The 20,758-nt window shown below is 35.7% G+C and overlaps 1 protein-coding gene across 1 annotated transcript in view; it reads right to left on the bottom strand.

Annotated features, from left to right (window-relative positions):
• mim (missing-in-metastasis) overlaps window positions 1-16,671 on the bottom strand; it is a 120,031-nt gene extending 103,360 nt beyond the window's left edge. The window contains exon 1 of the mRNA XM_028305815.1: window positions 16,160-16,671. Coding sequence (XP_028161616.1) covers window positions 16,160-16,231 — 72 coding nt within the window. The 5' untranslated portion in view covers window positions 16,232-16,671. The remainder of the gene's footprint in view (window positions 1-16,159) is intronic.
• Between the last annotated feature and the right edge of the window lie 4,087 nt (window positions 16,672-20,758).

Below are 20,758 nucleotides of genomic sequence, written 5' to 3'. Positions count from 1 at the left end.
GTGGAATCATTTATTCTTTCTTAACTATGGTTGTTTCACGACTGCAATCAAACTAAGAATATTTTTTACAAAGTGGAACATTCTGAAGTTTTATTCAAGTATCCAAGACAACCTCAAGTTTAAAAATAAATAAAAACACAACGAGTTGGTCACAACGCCTTTTTATCACCACTTGCCAAATGTTTGTCCCGAAGCGCTGGTAGGGCACAAGATAAAGAGCCCTTTTGCAGACACCTTTTTCTTCTTTTTGTGATTTATGTTGGGCCACAAAGGCCAACTTTGGCCAAACCTGATACAAAATGTATTTGATTTAACAAACTTAGATAGGAAAGTCTACTGCTTCAGAGGCGTAGCTAGGTAACCAAGGGCCCTAGGGCAAATATAAAAATGGAGTCCCACTGCTATCTAATCTGGTTAGGTTTTAAGTTTATTGATATTAAGCTTACTCCTGATACAGCATTATTTTTTAACCGTTATCTTCTCTTCACAATAAAACGCACGTCGATTAATAATAAAACGTACTTAACGCTATCAGTCAAAACTGCCAAGTGCCAACCTACAGAAAGAATTTAGGGGAATTCTCTAGGTGTAACGTTCGAATTTCTCTCTATTTATTTTGAAAATGGGAGAAATTTTCAAAAGTTCTGTTCGATTGATATTTTCTGGTAAGGATTCGAGGGCCCTCTGAGCTTTAGGGCCCCAGGGCACTGCCCCGCCTAGCCTCTTGGTAGCTACACACTGCTGCTAATGTAGGTACAGTCAACAGCACATCAGATTACAGATTTCTGTTGCAAAGTAGCACCTATTACCACCTGCACAAGAGCCTCAACCTTGTGTGTCGTCGTCTGTACTCGTGCCAGGTAAAATGGTACCGCCCTAACTCATAAGGTATGATGAGTCTTGAATAAATTAGAGGTTAACTTGGAGATAATGTTTGACGCTTTATATGGGTTAGTATGTAGTTTGGGTGTGGTTGTGTCAGTTTTAAGAAAAATATTTAGCAAGTTATGTTAGGTACCTTTTTAGAGCAGTCTCGATTCATTTCAGACCACCGAATAACGAGAAATAAAATATTGCCTCTTTAATTTAATCTAGAAGTTAGCAAAGCAAACGAATTTCGACATATCGACTCTGGCTCCCTTTTTATCAGGTCTGTAGCCAAAACTGATTAAAGGTACTTTTAAAGGTATTGAAGATTTTGTAACCGACCATTTTTCTTTGCGTTCCAGTGTATTTATATCTAGCCTAAAAAATCTCTCCAGAAATAACTTTGCCAACTCTGTATTACAAAACGAATGACACACAAACCTACGGATCGAAGCCAACTGCTAACCCTAACCTTCACGCGGCAAATCGATACGGCCCCCTTAGATAATAACTGTAGGGCTGCCACTGCCAGCAATTAAAAATAATTCCATTTTACAGGGGTAGCAGCAGCTTAATATTAAATTATCATGATTTGAATCACTAATCAACGCACAGCTGAGACAAACCACATTTGGTTGTTCGATGATGAATAAATTACTTGGACTGACATTATAGAGCTTATAAAAAATCATAATATTGTCAAAGAATTCATACATAATTGAGCTTTCGATCAATGTTTTTCAATCAAAAAATTTCACCATTATGAATGTGAAGCGACATTCGACTATTACGTTTTACTGTTAACAGATTCGATATTGCAGTTTTCGCAAACTTTTTCGTCACTTTAGTTTCAAATCCTTAAAATTATTTATTTACTTTAACACTTATTAGTACTTTAAAAACGTAGGAATTTAATATATTTCCAAAAACTTCAAAGTGAACCGTTTCAAACGCAGTCAAATTCAATATCAAACACAAAAGGGGACTAGATATACAAAATGGGACCAATTGTCGACCCTAGCAACACCCCAACGGAGCGTTCGGTGATTTAAGGGCAAGTGGATAGCGAAAACGATGATATCGCATTCGTGATAACGGGGAGAAATTAAAAAAGTTTCGACCGGCCGAGCAAATAACGTCCGCGAGAGAGTAATAAACGAAAATGTTTTGAGTGGCATTCAAATGCTTATATGAGGTTTGATTTAATTTTAGGACAATTTTGTTCATGTATTCGCATTAATATTATCGTCTCATGATTGAGTGTGCCGCAGATTCTTAAACTTTCAAAAATGATAAAGCATTGGCTTTCTTGAAGCCGCTATTAAGCACATAGACACACGAACAGAGGTTTCGTATTTCAAGATTCCACAAATTTTCATATTTTCTCTCGGTCAATCATGATAGCGTTCAGGTATCTCAGGGATCAGGATGGATAGAGTTGTATACTCAGTTGATATTGATACACATACGTCGCCATACGATTTCTGACTTCTAAACCAAATAGGTGAGATATTGTCGAAAACATAGAAGTAATAATGTATCACTATGACGATATCGAGTGAAATTTAAGCTGATTGCAACGAAGATGAGTAAATACGATAACCTTCACAACAGTTTTATGGATTACATCAAATCTACCAATAAAAATAAGTCTGACCAAAATGAATCTCAAGAAAAACAATTTAGTCGGTAATAAGAAGCAATTATACAAGACACATTAGATCATATTTAATAGCCCAGAGCATTTCCAGTTAAGATGATTCATTTATAGTAACAAATATTACTTGGATCGTTAAAATTCTTTTGCAACTAATTAAAAATATAAGCGAGCACACATAGTTTCGCGTTTTGATACACTTCAGGTAATTTTGTATACTAAGTAATGAACGGATACAGTGTTTATTTTGGATTCTAAGTTGCATTTAAAACTTGAGTACTTCAGTCGTTATCATCATCATCAGGTCATTTAGTTACTCTAATTTACCAGGCATTTGGAATGTAAATGTTCGCATATTCGTCCCTTAGTCGCCTTTTGCGACATCCACCGGAAGAGAAGAAGTGGTCCTGTAATACTCGGTAAGTAATTCGGTTATGTTGGGTATAAAAAACAACGAAAAGTGGAGATGATCTGTTGGCTTGGGCTTAAATAAAGGTCACAAACGAAACTTAACTTTGAGGAGAACGTAGAAGTGGAAAATATAAGTCCTTACATTCACCAGTTGATCGCAATTAACTTTGGGGTTCATTTAACAATTCATCGACCTATAAAACATGAGTTTCACACACCAAAGCCAGGATATTTAAAGCATCCTTATCTCATTTTAACTTGCCGAATTAATTAGCGAACGAGTTACCGCGACATGTCCGGATGTGCAGAAACAGGTTGTTATCCAAGTGAATTAACGGTAACATCGCAAAAATAATGTTTATCACGTTAATTTTACCTTCGCATGTAGGTAGCTTCGCTCAAGTAGGTACTTTCAGGAAAATACAGTATTACCACACACAGCGAAAGCCGTAAAAATTAAAAAGTATCCCATTTCAGTCAAAAAAGAATCACTTTCATATTTTTTAGCTCTGATGAGATTAGTGAAAACGTAATATGTACTGCTGTCGTTTTACTTTGGATTTGATTCGTTCGTTTGTTTGTTTCAGCCAAATTTTATCGGACGGATTTGATTAAATCCAGAATATTTATATTAACAGTGTCGGTCGACAACCCTAAACAACATCATAAATTGCAAAATAACGGTAACGTTACCGTCAATTGCTCCCATTTGATACCCCAACGGGAATATTACATTCTGTTTGGAGGATATTTTCTCCTTTTACCTTATTGTCTTGGATAAGTTATGGCAGCACTTGAAACGTCAACTTTTATGAGGAGTTTGTTGTTAAAACACACAGTCGTAAATTTTGACTGGTCCATTTGTTGAGGCTGGTTTATGATGCAGATTAATTCTATGGTTTCATCAATTTGAATTGATTAACGGATAACGGATAAGTAAGTGCAAGAAAATGAATATTAATTTTGTTTCAAGTCTTAGATGTCTTCATCACGACACGACCTGATATCCAACTACCTAGTAGGTCCCTAGGTCGAACTATACTCAATAATAGTTTACTTTCAATTCAATGCTGTTACTCGATAAACTACTAATCCCCACCGTTTGCGTGCGATTTGTCATAGCATATTGAGAGATTCAGTCCAGTTTCAGACTCAGGACGAGTCTGAAACTGAACTGAAATGAAGACTAAATGACATGTTACATTACGTTAATAGAGCTTTTTTATAATAAGTTTGTCTGGATGAACTTGGAGAAACCCAGAGCCTTAAAACATCTGATAGTTGCTCTCGTAAAATAACAAAATGATGTCTCGATGCCAGCAAAACAGTCTTAATTCCAGCATTTCCAGCTCAACGCAAGCGATGCGGTTTAATCGTTCGCCACAACAATGGCGGCCCAATTATTAAGCTCCGGCCTGCAGGGAGCTAACAAGTCCAAGAGTACAGCAACCCATTTCCATTGTCTGCTGTGAGAGACACACAGGCGTCCTATAGTGATGCGATGCGCCCACTAGACCGTAATCGATTATAAATCGATTCGATTGTCAGGTTACTTTTAGCTCTGCTGATCTATGGCCGTAATCGGTTATAAATGGACAATGGATCGATTCGATTGTCAGGTTACTTTCAGTGGGGAAGTAATCACTGCCACATGGCCCACATGTTAAAACGATACGGCTGCACATTTACTTAGTAAATAGCTCAAAGTCCCCTGCATGTGACAAGACTCACCCTTAGTACAGGGGTGGTTTTGGCCTTGTACTTTATGGCACAATAAATTCTCGCCACAATTATATTCAATTACATTTATTCTGACCTTCTCAGGGCAGGGCTTCTCTTTACCCATCTCTTTCACTCAAAGGGAAATGCCAGAATGAGTGACAGAGAAAAATAAGCCCCAGAAATAGAGTTAGGACCAGCCACGATTTTACTACAAATTTTACGCACTAAATATTTTATAACTATTTACCGAGTATCGACAGAACCCGATAGCGAATCTATGAAAGCACATCACTAGTCCCAGATACGAGAACGGTGCAGAACCGGTACCCTAGCAAGTGGGTTTCGGAACGGGTTGCTGTGTGAGGCGAACTTTTGAATAAAAACTGCGAACACTCCATTGAATTCGCTTTTGTGTACTATGACGTCGTGAAAACTGGCAAGGAACATTTTAAAAAGGTCTTATTTTTTGCATACTAACAAAAGACGCTTTTATATTATTTTATTCTTCTTGGTATACGATTATAATATTATAACTAAGTATGATTGTCTTTCCAATATCCGATAAAAAGTGACTCTGTGCTTCGGAGGACACATTAACTAGTGGTGGTTTGCAAAACAAATGGAGTTAGTTGCAAATGGTCCATGTAGTGATTAGTGAACTTAAATACAAGAAACTGACTTGTCTCGTGCACTTCTATTTCAGTTGTAAACTATGACGATTTTATGGCAGAATATACAAATCGTATAACAAGAAAAAAAAACGTTTACAGTGTGCATTAATAATAACGTCATCAAAGTAAAAGGGTGATATGAACCATTAAATTTATTACTTTTACCCTACTGACTTATATGCCTTTCGTAATTTAGACAAGCGTGACCAACACCAAAAATTCGGCTTAAAATCTATTTGCGGTACATTAAATCATCAAAATGATGACAAGACACGCCTAGTAACGCCTTAAGGGTGCGCGTACAATGCGACGATGCATCAAGGATGCAATCGATGCAACTAAGGAGCGCAGAGCAGTATAGTCTGGTAATTAAGTATTATTAAAAGATTCATATGCCAATAGACATACGGAGTATTCTATTGACCCGAAATGACATGATTTTCTGTGCATTTACTAAGACTAGGCGCAGACCACCGATTTTTAGTGGGCCGATAGTTGTGCCCGATTTTAAATTGTATGAAGAATCAGCAAAATCGAATCGGCGTAATTTGCGCACTTCCATACATGCCCATACTATTAACTGCCCGACTAAACTATCGGCCGACGAAAAATCGATGGTCTGCGCCTAGTCTTAGTCAACTTTTGCCCATACTTCTTGTCATTCATACTTTAAAATTGCTAGATGCTCTTACGCTGACCATAGTAGACTGAATTTCTTACACTGGTTTTTCTCAGCACCTGGCCCTTATAATGACCCGAAGCAGGGATAGGACTAATACGGTTGGGTCAGTTGGGTGGGACTTGTAAGAGTAGGCGCACACCGTTGATTTTTCGTCGGCCGATAGTTTAGTCGGGCTGTTGATCAGTATGGGCATGTATGGGAGTGCGCACAATACGCCGATTCGATTTGGCCGATTCTTCATACAATTTGAAATCGGGCACAACTATCGGTCAATTAAAAATCAACGGTGTGCGCCTACTCTAAAAGTGCTGTTTGGGAGCCTACTTGCAAAAAATAAACTATTTAAATTCGTCCGTCCTCAGATTTCTCTGCTTACGCGCACCCTAATTTTTATGCTACTATTCGGGAAACCACTGTGATATTAATAGCATGTTCAACGATTCGTCATTTCCGTTTCATTTTAAAATATCTTAAGACTAGACAAACGGATTAAATAACAGTTATGCCATTTAATCTAATTCATTCGTTTGATTGGTTGATATTATTTGTTGCACTGGTTTGTTGTAATTTCTTAATAATATTGTTTAATTTTATACTAATACTTGGATTTAATAACTTTTTTATCAGAAAATTGTTCTTGAACTTCAGTGTTTATTGGAAAAATAAATGTAATGATATTTTTATCAGACCTTAATCACAAAGAAACTAAATAACATAAATTATATATAGCGACCTTATTCGTAACAACACTGTTAATAAAATACATAAAATATAATATGATGATGACAATATCATCCAAATAATATTGTTTTACTTTTCTTTTAGTTCTTTTATTTTTTTTTTACTTAGTCTCGCTTGTAAACTTTAAAATTGAATAAAGCTTTGTATAATTTTTGGTGCCATTTATGCCGCAAAATAGCATCTAATACAACTATAAATTAACGTGCTCGTATGTGTCTAGTGTACTATAAAGTATAAAGTACATTATTCTGTGGCACTAATCGGCACTGTCTTCTTGCTGTCATTATAGTTTTTAAAAAATGCAAACCAATTTGACCTTTCCAAACATAATGTAGTGTACCAGATTTCGAATAGTTTTTGCTGTTGGCACACAGCAATTTCCTTTGCGAATTTAACCGATTGCTGAACTTCCTATTTCTAAACCAAATGACGGATCGCTGTGAAGAACAAACTTTACAGTCACGCGATGAACTGAAATGAACGCAATGAGCGAACGCATTACGTGCGGACATAGAAATTATCCTTTCTTAGTGTGTGTGTGTCCATTCTTAGCAAGAAGCGTCATCTGTGTCAAATACGGGACTATTCCCACCTTTCGTCCCCACCGCTGCAACTCCTGTGTAGCCAGGACAGGATCTACAGTTTGACCGCCAATAAAAACCGAATCAGTGAAGGTGAAGTTCGTCTCGCATAAAAATTGTGTTTATCTGAACAATAATAAATGTGCTATTTATGATTCTACTATAAGTTGGTAAATAAAATAAAATAATAATTGTGAATGAATAATAACAGCACACCATAGAGACTAAAATAAAAATAACATCAGTCAGTTTGATTTTTTCCGTGCCTATACAAAGAGACCGGCTAATTGCCATCAGTGCATGTAATAAACCCCTCTAAGAATTATATTTTAACACGCTACATAAGTTTTTAGGTACAAAGACAACGTTTTTAACGTTAATGGTCAAGAAAATGATTTTCTAGGACGAAATAAAAACTAGCCAGACATATCGTCGGCTACGTAGTTTACGCCCGTAGGGTTATTCCTTATTCGACCCATGACTACTCAACCCATTTCTTCACTCATCCCAAATTAGTATTCCTAGCTCAACCCATTACATAATTTCGTTATTCTACCCAAATGCATTCCTTACTCAACCCAAAGTAAATATACCAAAAATAAGTATGGATAGCAAAACAACGTTTACTGTTTTTTCAGAAATTTAATAATGATAAATGCATACTAGTATGTACATTGATTTATAATTAAATAAAAAAAATAAAAAACATCACCTACATGAAAAAATTATAAGATATGAATATGTTGATTAACTAAAATATATCAAAGATTTTATTTTATTTTAAGGTAAATACATAAACAAATTTAGAGGCTGAAAACTTTTACCGCGAGATTAGCTGTCCACATGAATACTTTTATTATTTTTCTTTTGTCATCTCATACCGCTTGAAAAAAAAAGATGAAATACATTGTATTATTTGAAATATTTATACATTCATGAATAAGTGTCTAGGGAAAAAATTATACGCCATCGCTTGGTGGTTATACTAATTTAATAAAAAATCACAGTCGTTTGATTTATAGCAGATTTATAGTGGATTTATAGTAGATTTTAATTAGTCATTATTTGATTTGTGTCCTTTTGTGAAAAACGTTTTTCAAATGTATTATTGTATCAGAATTCCTGCAGTTTTATTTAATAGAACGATCTTAACACAAAAGTTAATGGAGCTTAAATTTCTAAAAAATATATTTTTATTCTGACCATACATAAAAATATAATATTTTTTAAGTGGTTTTAAAATGGGTTGAGCTAGGAAAGTTTTTGGGGTGAATAAGGAACATAAAATTAAAAATTTATTGTGGGTAGAGTAAGGAACAAAATTGGGTTGAGTAAGGAAAAAATAATGAGTGGGTTGAGTTGTCGTGGGTCGAATACGGAATAACCCCGCCCGTATTCGCAAACATTACTATGAGGTCTCACAGTGCGCGTGGACTCACAGGGTCACACACGAACCAATAACAGAGCTCTATTCAACACTGTGCGTTCGATTTGCTGCTTCACTTAAGCAAGCATCGTTTGTAAATACGGGCGTTAGTATTCTGGCTGGATTTCGTCGGAAAATGAACTTTTTACGAATTTTTGGGTATTTTAGTTTAGTTTTAGTTACGTCCGGAGTTTAGTTACAGAAAATACATTTTCGTAACAACTTTGTTATTTGGAGAAAAGTTGCGTATTAAGGCAGAATTTGATATTGAAAGAAAGAAAGAAAGAAAGAAAGTATTTATTTGATGAGAGATATTGGTTTCTTTGGATTTGATATCAAAACATACATACAAAGGTCAATGATATCAATACATACATACATACTTCTACTTATTCACAAACCCTTTCGAGTTTGACAATCCCAACTATAATATTATAAATGCGAAAGTAACTCTGTCTGTCTGTCTGTTACGCTTTCCCGCTTAAACCTCGCAACCGATTTTGATGAAATTTGGCATAGAGATAGTTTGAGTCCCGGGAAAGAACATAGGATAGTTTTTATCCCGGTTTTTGAAACAGGGACGCGCGCGATAAAGTTTTTCTGTGACAGACAAAATTCCACGCGGGCGAAGCCGCGGGCGGAAAGCTAGTATTAGATATTACATACATATACAAAATCCAACAACATTAAAAATAAAATGAAAAACATTATATCCAAACGTCAACATCTATCAACTTTATGTAACCACAAAAGCTGAAGTGTCCTTCTGTCTACGCTTAATCCCAATTGCTATCGAATTACTTTTACAATAAATATGTTCGTAAACTCACAAAGGGTTAAGAGAACGGATTATAAGGTCGCAGACTATAAGTCTAGCGTTTAACTCAGACAATACCTGAGGTATGGGAGCGACACGGGAGGGGGACATAATTAGTAATTTGTTATACACAAATTACTAATACTCCCGTTAGCCCCTCGTACGTACATCACGAGTCGGCCAGTCCGATCCCTTCACCGTTCGGATATCGTGGCTTTACATTGACAATACAGGGTGAAATTTTGTAATGCCACCTGGAGGGAAAGTACTCATAATACGGTACATAGAAAATTTTACTGAAAGAAAACATTCCTTAATTTTTTAAAAGAAAGAGAACTGCATTCAAAGATTTTCGAAAAATTTTCGTAAATTCACTACCATACCATACAATTTTCTGTACATAATTAAAATAATTTAAGATTTCATGGTTTTCCTTTCATTTGATTTATCAAGTTTGTTAGAGAGATTTCATCCTTATACTTAACCCTAACGATCGATGCAATAAAAATACAGGGTGTAATTTTTAACAGATTTTAGTTGGTTCGATTCCCGGGTGTGGCAAGCAAATTTTTCGAAATCTTTGAATGCAGTTCTATTTCTTTTAAAAAATAAAGAAATGTTTTCTTTGAGAAAAAAATTCTATCTACAATATTAAGAGTACTTTCCCTCCAGGTGGTATTACAAAATTCCACCCTGTATAGTGTGACAGAGCATAATAAATCTGAAGAGATCTGAAGTCTCACTGATGTTACAAAAACACCCTCAAAACACCACCATAGGTTGTCTGGAAGAGATCGCTTCATAGCGATAAGACCGCCTAATTGTACCTTGTGTGTTCCTTTTCTTCTGTTATTTGTTTGGTGTGCAATAAAGTGTATTTATTATTATTATTACCCTCCCGTGGTGCTCATTACCTCGGGCACTGACTCGAGTTTAGCGCTAGAGCTAGACCTAGTCTGCGTAGAAAGCGACCCTAAAGGTCAAGGTGACTTTAGCGGAGCTCTCATAAAGGTGTTTTATTGGGAAAAGTTAAACAATTCGGAGGGGCGGAAGGCCCTTTTATATCTGCTGTTAAAGGGAATTCTTTGAAAGAGCAAGTTTTGTGCGATAAGTATCTTTTTCTGTATGTTAGTAGAATACATTTATTATTAACTTGAATTTTTTGTATGGTCGAAAGAAGGCGCGTCTCAAATAAGTTTGGGAACCAATGGCTATTGTATCTGCAGTCAAATTCTTAACATAATATCGTTTGTTTTTACTTAATTAGTGCAAGTAATCCGCCGACGTATAAGGACACAAAGCCCGTGAGCAACTAGAATTTTAATAGTGTTATCATCCTTTTGAATATACAACGCCGATGTCTTTGAAAAAATATTACAAAGTAGCGTACGGCGATAACTGGGAAAACTATGAGATATCATAGGAGCTGTAGCAGTGGCATAGGTAATACGACGATCTGGTGAAGGTCGCGGGAAGAACCTGGATGCGGGCAGCGCAGGACCGGGCGTTATGGATTCCTTGGAGGCCTTTGTCGAAACGAGAACGGGGAGAGAGAGAGAACGAATCAATAAAAGTCATCTATTACTGTCATATATCTGTATCTATTACAAAACTAAACACAGTGGCATTTTATGCAGTTGTTGTAGACTTTGCAACAAAAACGTAGTCTAATTTGCTGTAATTAACGCGAAAATTTTATAGACAAGCAAGAAGGAAATACGTCCAAAACGTTTATCATCCACAGCTTTTTAGAGTCCCCAACTAGTCCAGATTTCGGCGCATTATCTAATCAATCCTGTACAAAAACTAAACCTAGTTAAACTGGTTTTCGTAGTAGAAACGCGTTGGTTAACTCGGCCAGCTTTGGTGTGTAATAGAGCGTGATCCATGTAAGTAATGATCAGGTTGGCGCCTTCGGTAGCGAATAACACAATGGAGAATGATACAGCGCCACCGCGGCACCTCCCACTGTTTACGAAGAAAGGAAAGCAGTGGTTCCTAAAGTTGTCTGGGCTACAACTCATCTAATACAAGTTCCCAAACTCGGGACCCACCTATAGGATATTTAACCGTTACCAATATGCCTAAATAAAGGACTCGGATCTGTAGGGTGGTGTGTCGTTCTACAGGTAGGGCCCACTCAATGTTCGCTCGCGACCCAGTGGGTCGCGGCCATAGTTTGGGAAACCCTGGATTAGAGTGAAAAAAAGCAAAAGAAATAGTTTCAAGTCAATTTCGAGGATGTCCGGTAAAGTATTACTAGGTCTAGGATCTTCTCAAGAATTTTAATTTCAAATTAAATATCATCACTTCTATTCATTTGACAGAGCTCGCGAGTGGAGTAATAAAATTCCGGTCATTGCGGATTATCCGGAATCTCAGAAGACACATTACACAAAACTAAAAAACGTCCACTGCGGGACAAAGGCATTGGGACTAAGGATTTCCACAACGAACGGCGCTACGCTGCTCGCGACCTTCACAAGATCGTCGGTCCATCGACGTCTTCCAGACCTTGGACGCAATGGCAACGTGGTCGAGTTAACTGTCGCACCTCGTTGGGATGCGACTCTCCTCACACTCACCCGCACATCTCCCCACGTTCGTACCAGAGCTTCGAGGTGACATCACGGCTAGGGTTGCCAGGTGTCCGGCTTTAGCCGGACATGTTTGGCTTTTTACGGTCTTGTCCGGCCAAATATTGTCTTGTCCGGCCTGTCCGGCCTTTGTTAGGCTTTTTATTTGTCTGCCCAAAGGAGGCGAAAGTCGAGCCACAGAATAATATGAAGCGCACGCATCAAGACGTTGGGCAACCGATGATGATAGTACTCACTCGTGAGCTATGACACTAATTGCATGCTTTTAAGGTAAAATGTCCGGCCAAATGAAGCACAGAGTCCGGCCTTTGTGTTTTTGGACCTGGCAACCCTAGTCACGGCCGCCAGGTGCCTAGTTCACTCGACCGGGTCGTAGTAGAGAACCTACTGAATATTTGTACAGTAGCGCGAATCAGCGCGATACTACGATCCAAATATTTAGTTTGTTTTTCAACGCATGAACAAAAACTGTGAATTGAAAATTTGTGTTGGTAATGGTTAAAGAAATTTATTCTCAAAAAAGACAAATAGTCACTTACATGAGAACATCATTTACATGAGTATTTAAATAGATCGTTCAAAACGCCAAGAGGTAGGTAGGTTCAAAAGGTAGGTACTCATTTAGTGCATTCGTATCATTTTATTTTATTTTTTTATAACCAACTGCTTAGGTACTTTCTAAAATATGTTGAGCAAGTTTAAGTTTAAATCCACTAAATGAGCTTACATCTTTTATTTCTGAGGGTATTTTATTATAAAGTTGCGCTCCTTCAAAAGTGATCATTTTTTTGCCATAATTTGTTCTTACTTTGGGTAGTACGAGAATGAATACAATGAAGATTGAAACATGCTGTATTTGGAATGGATTAGTGTAATTACAGTAAGGTATTCTTTTAAAGTGGCGGGGTGGACTAGAATGCCAGCTGAGGTTCGATTCCCGCGGAGAGTCGATAGGTAGACAAAACTGACAATTAAAAGAAATACAAAATTAAAACTAAGGGTAAATGATCGTGTGATGAAGAACACGAACTTTTATATTCTGAGTAACTTTCATTTTACATATTATTATGTTTATGCGTTATTATTTATCTATGAAGACTGTGCGTTTTTGTCGCAAAATAACACGACTACATAACAAATCACTCAATCACTCAGTGCAGTAGCGGCGTAAGGGGGGGGGCGGTGGGGGCGGTCCGCCCCGGGTGCCAAGCATCAGGGGGTGACAAAAGTCGCGAAGATTAGTACTCACTGGCACATCTGCATGGCAAATCTGCGGTCTATGTCATGATACGGGGGGGTGCGATTATCTTTCAATCTTCGAATCGGTAGGAAACCAAAACCTGAGGGTTACCAGGGGGTGNTCATGATACGGGGGGGTGCGATTATCTTTCAATCTTCGAATCGGTAGGAAACCAAAACCTGAGGGTTACCAGGGGGTGCCTTAGGACTTATGACGGGGGGGGGGGGGGATGATCGCCCCGGGTGCCACCCCATGCTACGCCGCCACTGACTCAGTGTTTACTTGAGCTGCACTAGCTGGCTAGGTTTAATGAGAGCTAGGAAAGTAAATAACTCTATTAGATCTCGTTTTTTCGTGTGCATAGTACACAGAAAAAGTTAACAAGAAATGAATCTGGCACAAGAAGTTAATGTCACTATAGTCTCATGCTGAACATAATATATTACGGATGAATTGACACTCGCTCTCAATAACAGAAAAGAATAATTGATCAATTATGATTGTAACCGATATGTGAACCGAGAATGCATTGTGGCACAAATGGTGGTGCGCTTCACACTCTGGTTACTTCATAGAAAGCCGACATAAGACTAGTTATTAAGAATTTGAGGCCTACTTGAGCGTCTTTCTAATAGGATTAGCGGAAGAGCTGTGTAGGTGTTTTAACGTGAAAGACAGAATAATTTAATTTGATTATTATTGGCCAGTTAACCTTTATCGATTTTAAACGATAAGCCCATACGTTTGTCGTCTAAAAACGACGATAAGATCGGCCGGCTTTGATGTTCGCATATTTCTTCTTTAGTCACGTCTTCCGATATTCACGGGAAGAGTGGTCCTGTCTACTTTGTCACACGGCTAAAATATTTTCATGACAATAATATTAAATTTATCTATTTGTCATAAATGCCGTAAGCCTAAGTTATCAAGGCGTTTTATGAACATAGTCGCTTTGTCGCCATCACTTTGAAAGAGATTGCGATAGCATTTAATCAAAATCTGCGGCGTCGCGGAGAGCGGCGTCAATGACAACGATACCATATCGATTCTTACCTTTAACCTTCAACTTTGAACAAAATAGACTTGATTGTAAACCTTGTAAGGCATATGTTTACTAATATTCTAACTTTACTGAATGATGTCACCTGAATGAAACTGTTGCATACTAAAATATTACGATGTTTTATTGATAGAATCAAGGAGGTGACATGATTACAATACCTGATATCCTACCTATATGAATAAACTCGCTTCTGACCGCGACTTCGCCTGCTAGCATTTCGATCTGTCAGTCTCTTTTTACTACGCGTTTCGCGATCACTGAGCAGAATGTAGAAAATGAATCATTCAATTAATTTTTAGATCTAATAGGACTTGAGCTATTGAATAGAAGTATAAATGTTAATCTGGCTATACTACAACTATTTTTACTCCCTTGAAGTTATCTTGTTTTGTAACATCCAATCTTTTCTTGTAACCAAATCATCAAGTCAGAATTAAAATTAAGGCTACTCAAAGATTATTTTTTATTTTATTTATTTAGGACTCGAATCAGCAATTGTTGAATAAAAAATACTAAAACATAGCTAACACCGATGAATTAAAACATCATACGAATGCAAAGTGATGATCGCTGAGTACAGTGTATCGCATAATAAGCAAATGTGTACGGAATAGAAGATGTCATTATGACCTTGTTTTCTCTTTAGCATAATAATAATTTATAATGGATCTTTTGCATGTTGCAAAAGTTTACAGATTATTTACACAATAATTTTTATTGAAATTGTTAATAAATTATTTTGTGACATCATGAAGTTAAACTTAGACCAAATACTAAAATTTTTTGTTACTTAATTAAAACTTATTATTTTCGTCCTTTCACTGCATCATTATCAAGTTTATTTTCATGTTCAAATATGTAATAGTTAAATTAGAGTCAACAACACTTCAACAGTCATGATCACCTGAAATTCTTATTAGACTATCTCCTTTGATTTGATAATTTTAATGTTCCATAATACAATTATAGATTATTTAATACCTACAATTGTTATTTATTCAAAACTAGCTGACCCGGCGAACTTCGTACCGCCTTAGCGTAGAGATTTTCTTAATATTTTTTTCCGTAAGAACCATCCTTGGACTTCCACAAACATTTAAAAAAAAGAATTATCGAAATCGGTTCAGCCGTTCACACGTGATGCCGTGACAACGCGAAACGGGTTTCATTTTTATATATAGATTGCAGAAGATTGACAATAACCTGAGTTTAGCTATTTTAATGCTTTATGTTTTAGACATTAAATTAAAATGTGTAAAACATAGGGTAAGAAGAGTGCAATGCCAGCAATAGTTAAATGCCTATTTAAAAGGTTTTCTTCTTATAAGACAAGTACCTATAATAATTACAGGAAAATTATGAGGACAATGAGGACAAACATGTTTTTGTGCACATTTTAGTAGTGATTAATTGTACAAAATAGGATCAACTGTCTCATGATTTAATCTGTTAATAAAAACTGATTAATTAGAACATACAATGGCTTGTGTATGTTTTAGGTCTAATAAACTCTAATTGGCTGGCAAACACCGGTTGATATTGCAAAAAGTGATTTAAGAAATCACTAAAGCACTTCGAACACATAATTCGTTCGATACGACCGATTTACCGGGACAATGCTCAAGAAAAGTAGAACGTTATCGGTTCCGCCATACGTCGTGAAAAAGAAATTGCTGTGACCTACCTTCATATCCGACACGATCTGCTGGTACAGGCTCCATAATGGGGAGCAATCCTTCTCAGTAGTTCCCTCCATTGTCTGATAAACACAAAAACACAAGGAACAAAACTCAAACACTACACGCAATCACAAACGCGGGCGCGCCATTGCAAACTAAATATTGTTGATCCATTTTTAGGAACTACCACAATATTCCACCACTTTTATCGGTTACCTACATTTCACTACACGTTTAGCAGCACAATAGAAACGTTAGAAAACACGATGCAACAAATCAATATTTATAAACATGAATACCCTCCATGTAATCCCGATGAACGGTTGATTAACACTGAATTTCACTAAATAGTCAACTGGAATTTGTCCAATATTAATTTCGGCAGCTATTAGAACACTCATTCATTCAAGAAAACTTATTTTTCACTCATTTTCATACACAAACATACGATAGAATAATTTCCAAGCGCAACTCTACGAAGGAGCGACAGACAAGCACATCAGCCGGAATCGTTTTGTTTGTTGCGCTCTGTGATTCGTCAATTTTGTGTCAGGGTTACCAGGTTTTAATAACCTTTCTACTAAAATCGCTTCTTTCTACGATTATTCATCAAAGAACCTCGGAACCTGCCAAATGTGTCAGTAATTTTTATGTTGAAAGAAAAGATGGACGAAAAGCCTTTTTTGTATGGAGTTTCAACGGACTCGATTTTCGATTCGATCTAATAGTGCCACTTATTTTGACCCACAGATATTTTTAAATGTATTCAAGATTAAAGGTTCAGGTATAGGGTTCGTTTCATTTTTCTTTGTTTAGCTTCTTATTCTTAACTCCTTTTCATAGAAAATTGTTTATTTGTTATAAATAATAATTATAATAGTTTTATTTATTTATTTATTTTGTTTTATTTGTTTAACAATGTTTCAACAGCATTTAATTGTACACTTAGATTAATAAAACCATTGTACATAAATAAATGTGCAGGAAAATACGACTTGAACATAAGGCAATTAAATTATTATTGTCTTATTTAATAAATTATTAATTATTATCTTATTTCCAGTTTACATGTTTCAAAACTCTTCGTTTGTAAGTACTTACACATGTAATGTATTTTTTTACACAATATCAACCTAGAGCCTAGATCAATGTCTGATTTAATACAAGCTTTGCTTGGTTTGGAATGGGCGCAGTTTTTAATCTCCAAGAAGAACATCCATTGTTGTTGGAAAGTCATAAAATTACAATATTAGCCTCTTTTCAAAGGTTTATGCTGTAACGCTATCTGCGTTACAGCGTAAACTTTTTTCTACTATTAAGTTGTTTTCAATAAACTGGCAACATGAAAAAACTAAAAAAAAAAGTTTGGCTAAATAGTAGGACTCCACGCTGCAACTTATTATTTAAAAATCATAATAGTGTTGTGCATTCACAGGAAAGGAAAAGGTTCGAAAGGATCAGAATCACACCAAAAATGTAAAATATTTTTTTTTCTGTTTTTATCAACGCGCCGCACCAGTGCCCCGATTGCACTATTTTTTAACGTCTCCAATTCATTAGCACTTCTTCTCCAGATTGCGCTCTGTTTTTCATTCCAGCTGAGGTGCAAATTCGGTATCGCGGTAAAGTTCACGCGCAAACTGTAAACAAAGACAAAACAACGGATTTAATCACTTTCCATTAAAAGTCCGAAAACCTTATTATTTCAGTAAAACACAGCAAATATTCATGAAGGCGTTTGAGAAAAAGTTGCTTTCTTTCAGCTTTTACGCAAAGAAGCAGTTGCGTTTTGTTTTATGTCAAAGCGACACCGCGATACGAATTTATTTGTGATATTCGTACTCTAGTTGCATAGTATAGGTGTACCAGAATCTCATGGCAAACAAAAATATTGGAAAAGTGTGTTTTTCATATGGCCATTGTCTATGGCTTTATTGTCACCTGTCAAAGTAAATCAAAAGATTTGTCAGCCGCTGCAGAAATTTTGTAATCTCTTCATGCCTATTTGTTATTTTTGTGAAAAAGTCGAAAAAGCTCAAGCAAATCATATTGTTTTCAATGTGTATCGTAAAATAAGGCATAATTCAAAGTCAATCTTTGATTTTAATGCGCGTCGTTGAGTTGACAGTAAGTTGGAGTAAAATGTTTTGATACTTTTAGTTTATTACCTAACTGCGTCAGAAGAGGGTTATGTTTATTTTTATATTATTCTTACCTTATAGCTGCTTTATCGGGGTTTTCAGGTGTATTTCACACATTGGTGCAGAGGAATAGTGAAAAAGTTATAACCATGTAAAGAAAATTGAAAAAGATTTCATCAAGCAAGTTTGAGTAATTGAAATGCTGAAATAGCGATTTATATTATACAGGGTGGAATTTTGTAATGCTACCTGAAGGGAAAGTACCTACTCTTAATATTGTAGATAGAAAAAAATTCTCAAAGAAAACACTCCTTTATTTTTGAAAAGAAAATTGTATGGTATAGTAGTGAATTTTCGAAAAAAATTCGAAAATCTTTGAATGCAGTTCTCTTTTTTTTTCAAAAATAAAGAAATGTTCTCTTTCAGTAAAATTTTCTATCTACAGTATTAAGAGTACTTTCCCTCCATGTGGCATTACAAAATTCCACCGTGTATAAATAAATACCTCTTCAACTTGATCATCTATTGAAGAACAAGAAATGCAAGTGGAGTTCTTAGAATCGTTTTAAGGTTCTGAATGAAGTGATAAGTTATAAATTAATATGATACACAGTAAAATTATTTACAGTAATATACGGTTTACTTATTTTTCAAGACTATGTTAAAAACTCGATGTCTAACAACATTCTTCATACACATACCTAAAATGTATATTCGTACTTCATGTTCATTAATACTAGTCATAAATAAAAAATTAAACAGTATCAAGATCGTTTAATCCAATTTCCCCAGTATTGCACTCAACAAAGTTTATTTTCCCCATTTGCCATGAGATTCTGGCACACCTATAGTTGAAAATATTTAGCGCAATCGGTGATTTTGATTAGATTTTTTTTATTTTGACTTAATGGAAAGTGATTAAATACGTTGTTTTGTCTTTGTTTGCGGTTTGCGCGTGAACTTAACCGCGATACCGAATTTGCAGCTCAGCTGGAATGAAAAACAGTCCACAACCGGAGGAGAAGCGCCATCAATGAGTTGGAGACGTTAAAAAATAGCGCAATCGGGGCACTGGTGCGGCACGTTGATAAAAACAGAAAAAAAATCACATTTTTGGTGTGATTTATATATTTTTACCGTTTTAAATTGAATGAAATTCCCTTTGAATAATATTTTTCGTTATTTTCACGGAATCTCTCTTTTTATGCGTTGAGCACATTCATTTTCTTTCGTCTGAACTGTGGTAATTTGAATGCCGATGATATAAAATTTTACTCTTGCAGTTTAAATTCTACTGTATAGCCTGACCAGGAACATAAAAACCCTGGCATAGAGGCGCTTCAATTGCATTTGATAGTGCAACACTGAGTACAGTCGTACATGTGTTAAATTAATTTATGTATCAGGATTCAGGATTACGGGCTAATTTGATATTTTCATAAATGAACGAAAAATATTATTAAAGGTAACCTGGTTTAAATAAATTAAATGAAACCATCAATCGAGCTAGTAGGATTTATTTTATTATTCATCAATAATCAAATTCAGAACTTGAATATTCAACTGCAATGTCTGCTCATGAACGCTTCAAACTCGGTACTTCTTTCCCAATTCCATAAAATTCAAAACTTAGAAAGTGACAAAAAACTTTAAAATAGGTAGTTGAAACAGACTACAGCTAATTTTCATAGTGGACTGTACTATACGATAAACATGTCAGTCAATTTGACAACCTTTGTCGGAAACATTATTCAATGAAAATATTGTCCGAACCCTTAGTATTTCTCTTCGACAAATACATTAACACATTGTGAACCACTTTTCTTTCACGACTATAAAAATATTTTAGCAATTTAATTCACGAAATCAATTGCGCACATTTAAATTAAAGTTTGTTTACACTTTGACAACAATAGACTGACATGCAAGGTGACATGTCAATGAAGTTTTCAGTTACTGTTGCCATTAAAAGAAATTAGTACCATTAGTTTTCCGCAACATGGCGAGGGTTTTTATGTTCCTGGTCAGGCTATAATTAATAAATCTTTTGTACTTCTTAAATTAAAAATGGTTGTCATAATAATAATAATTGATGGTACCAATGAAAAATTATTCATAAGAAAATTTTAATGATTACCCAGTTATGAAAACTACAGAAATTGTCTTTTTGTTTTTTTATGCTAAAAATGTAATAATACATACTTTCAGCTCAGAGTTCTGCTTAATCCTAATTATTAAATGTAGATAATAAATATCAAATATTAAATTCCACCTTAAAAAATTACAACTATAGTTTTATAACTTTGTATATTGAGGTAAGTACAACATACTCTACCTGCGTGCCTAGACAAAACGCACTTTTTGATCGAATCGAAAATCGAATCCGTCAAAACTCCATACAAAAAAGGGGCTTTTCGACCACTTTTCGACTGGTTTGCGATTATAATTTGCACTTTGTCTAGA

Source organism: Ostrinia furnacalis, unplaced genomic scaffold (assembly GCF_004193835.3).
Source record: "Ostrinia furnacalis isolate ACB-3 unplaced genomic scaffold, ASM419383v2 OfSCF1802, whole genome shotgun sequence".
NCBI lineage: Eukaryota > Metazoa > Arthropoda > Insecta > Lepidoptera > Crambidae > Ostrinia > Ostrinia furnacalis.
Note: the sequence above shows the minus strand (reverse complement) of the source record. Positions and strands in the feature narration are given on the sequence as shown.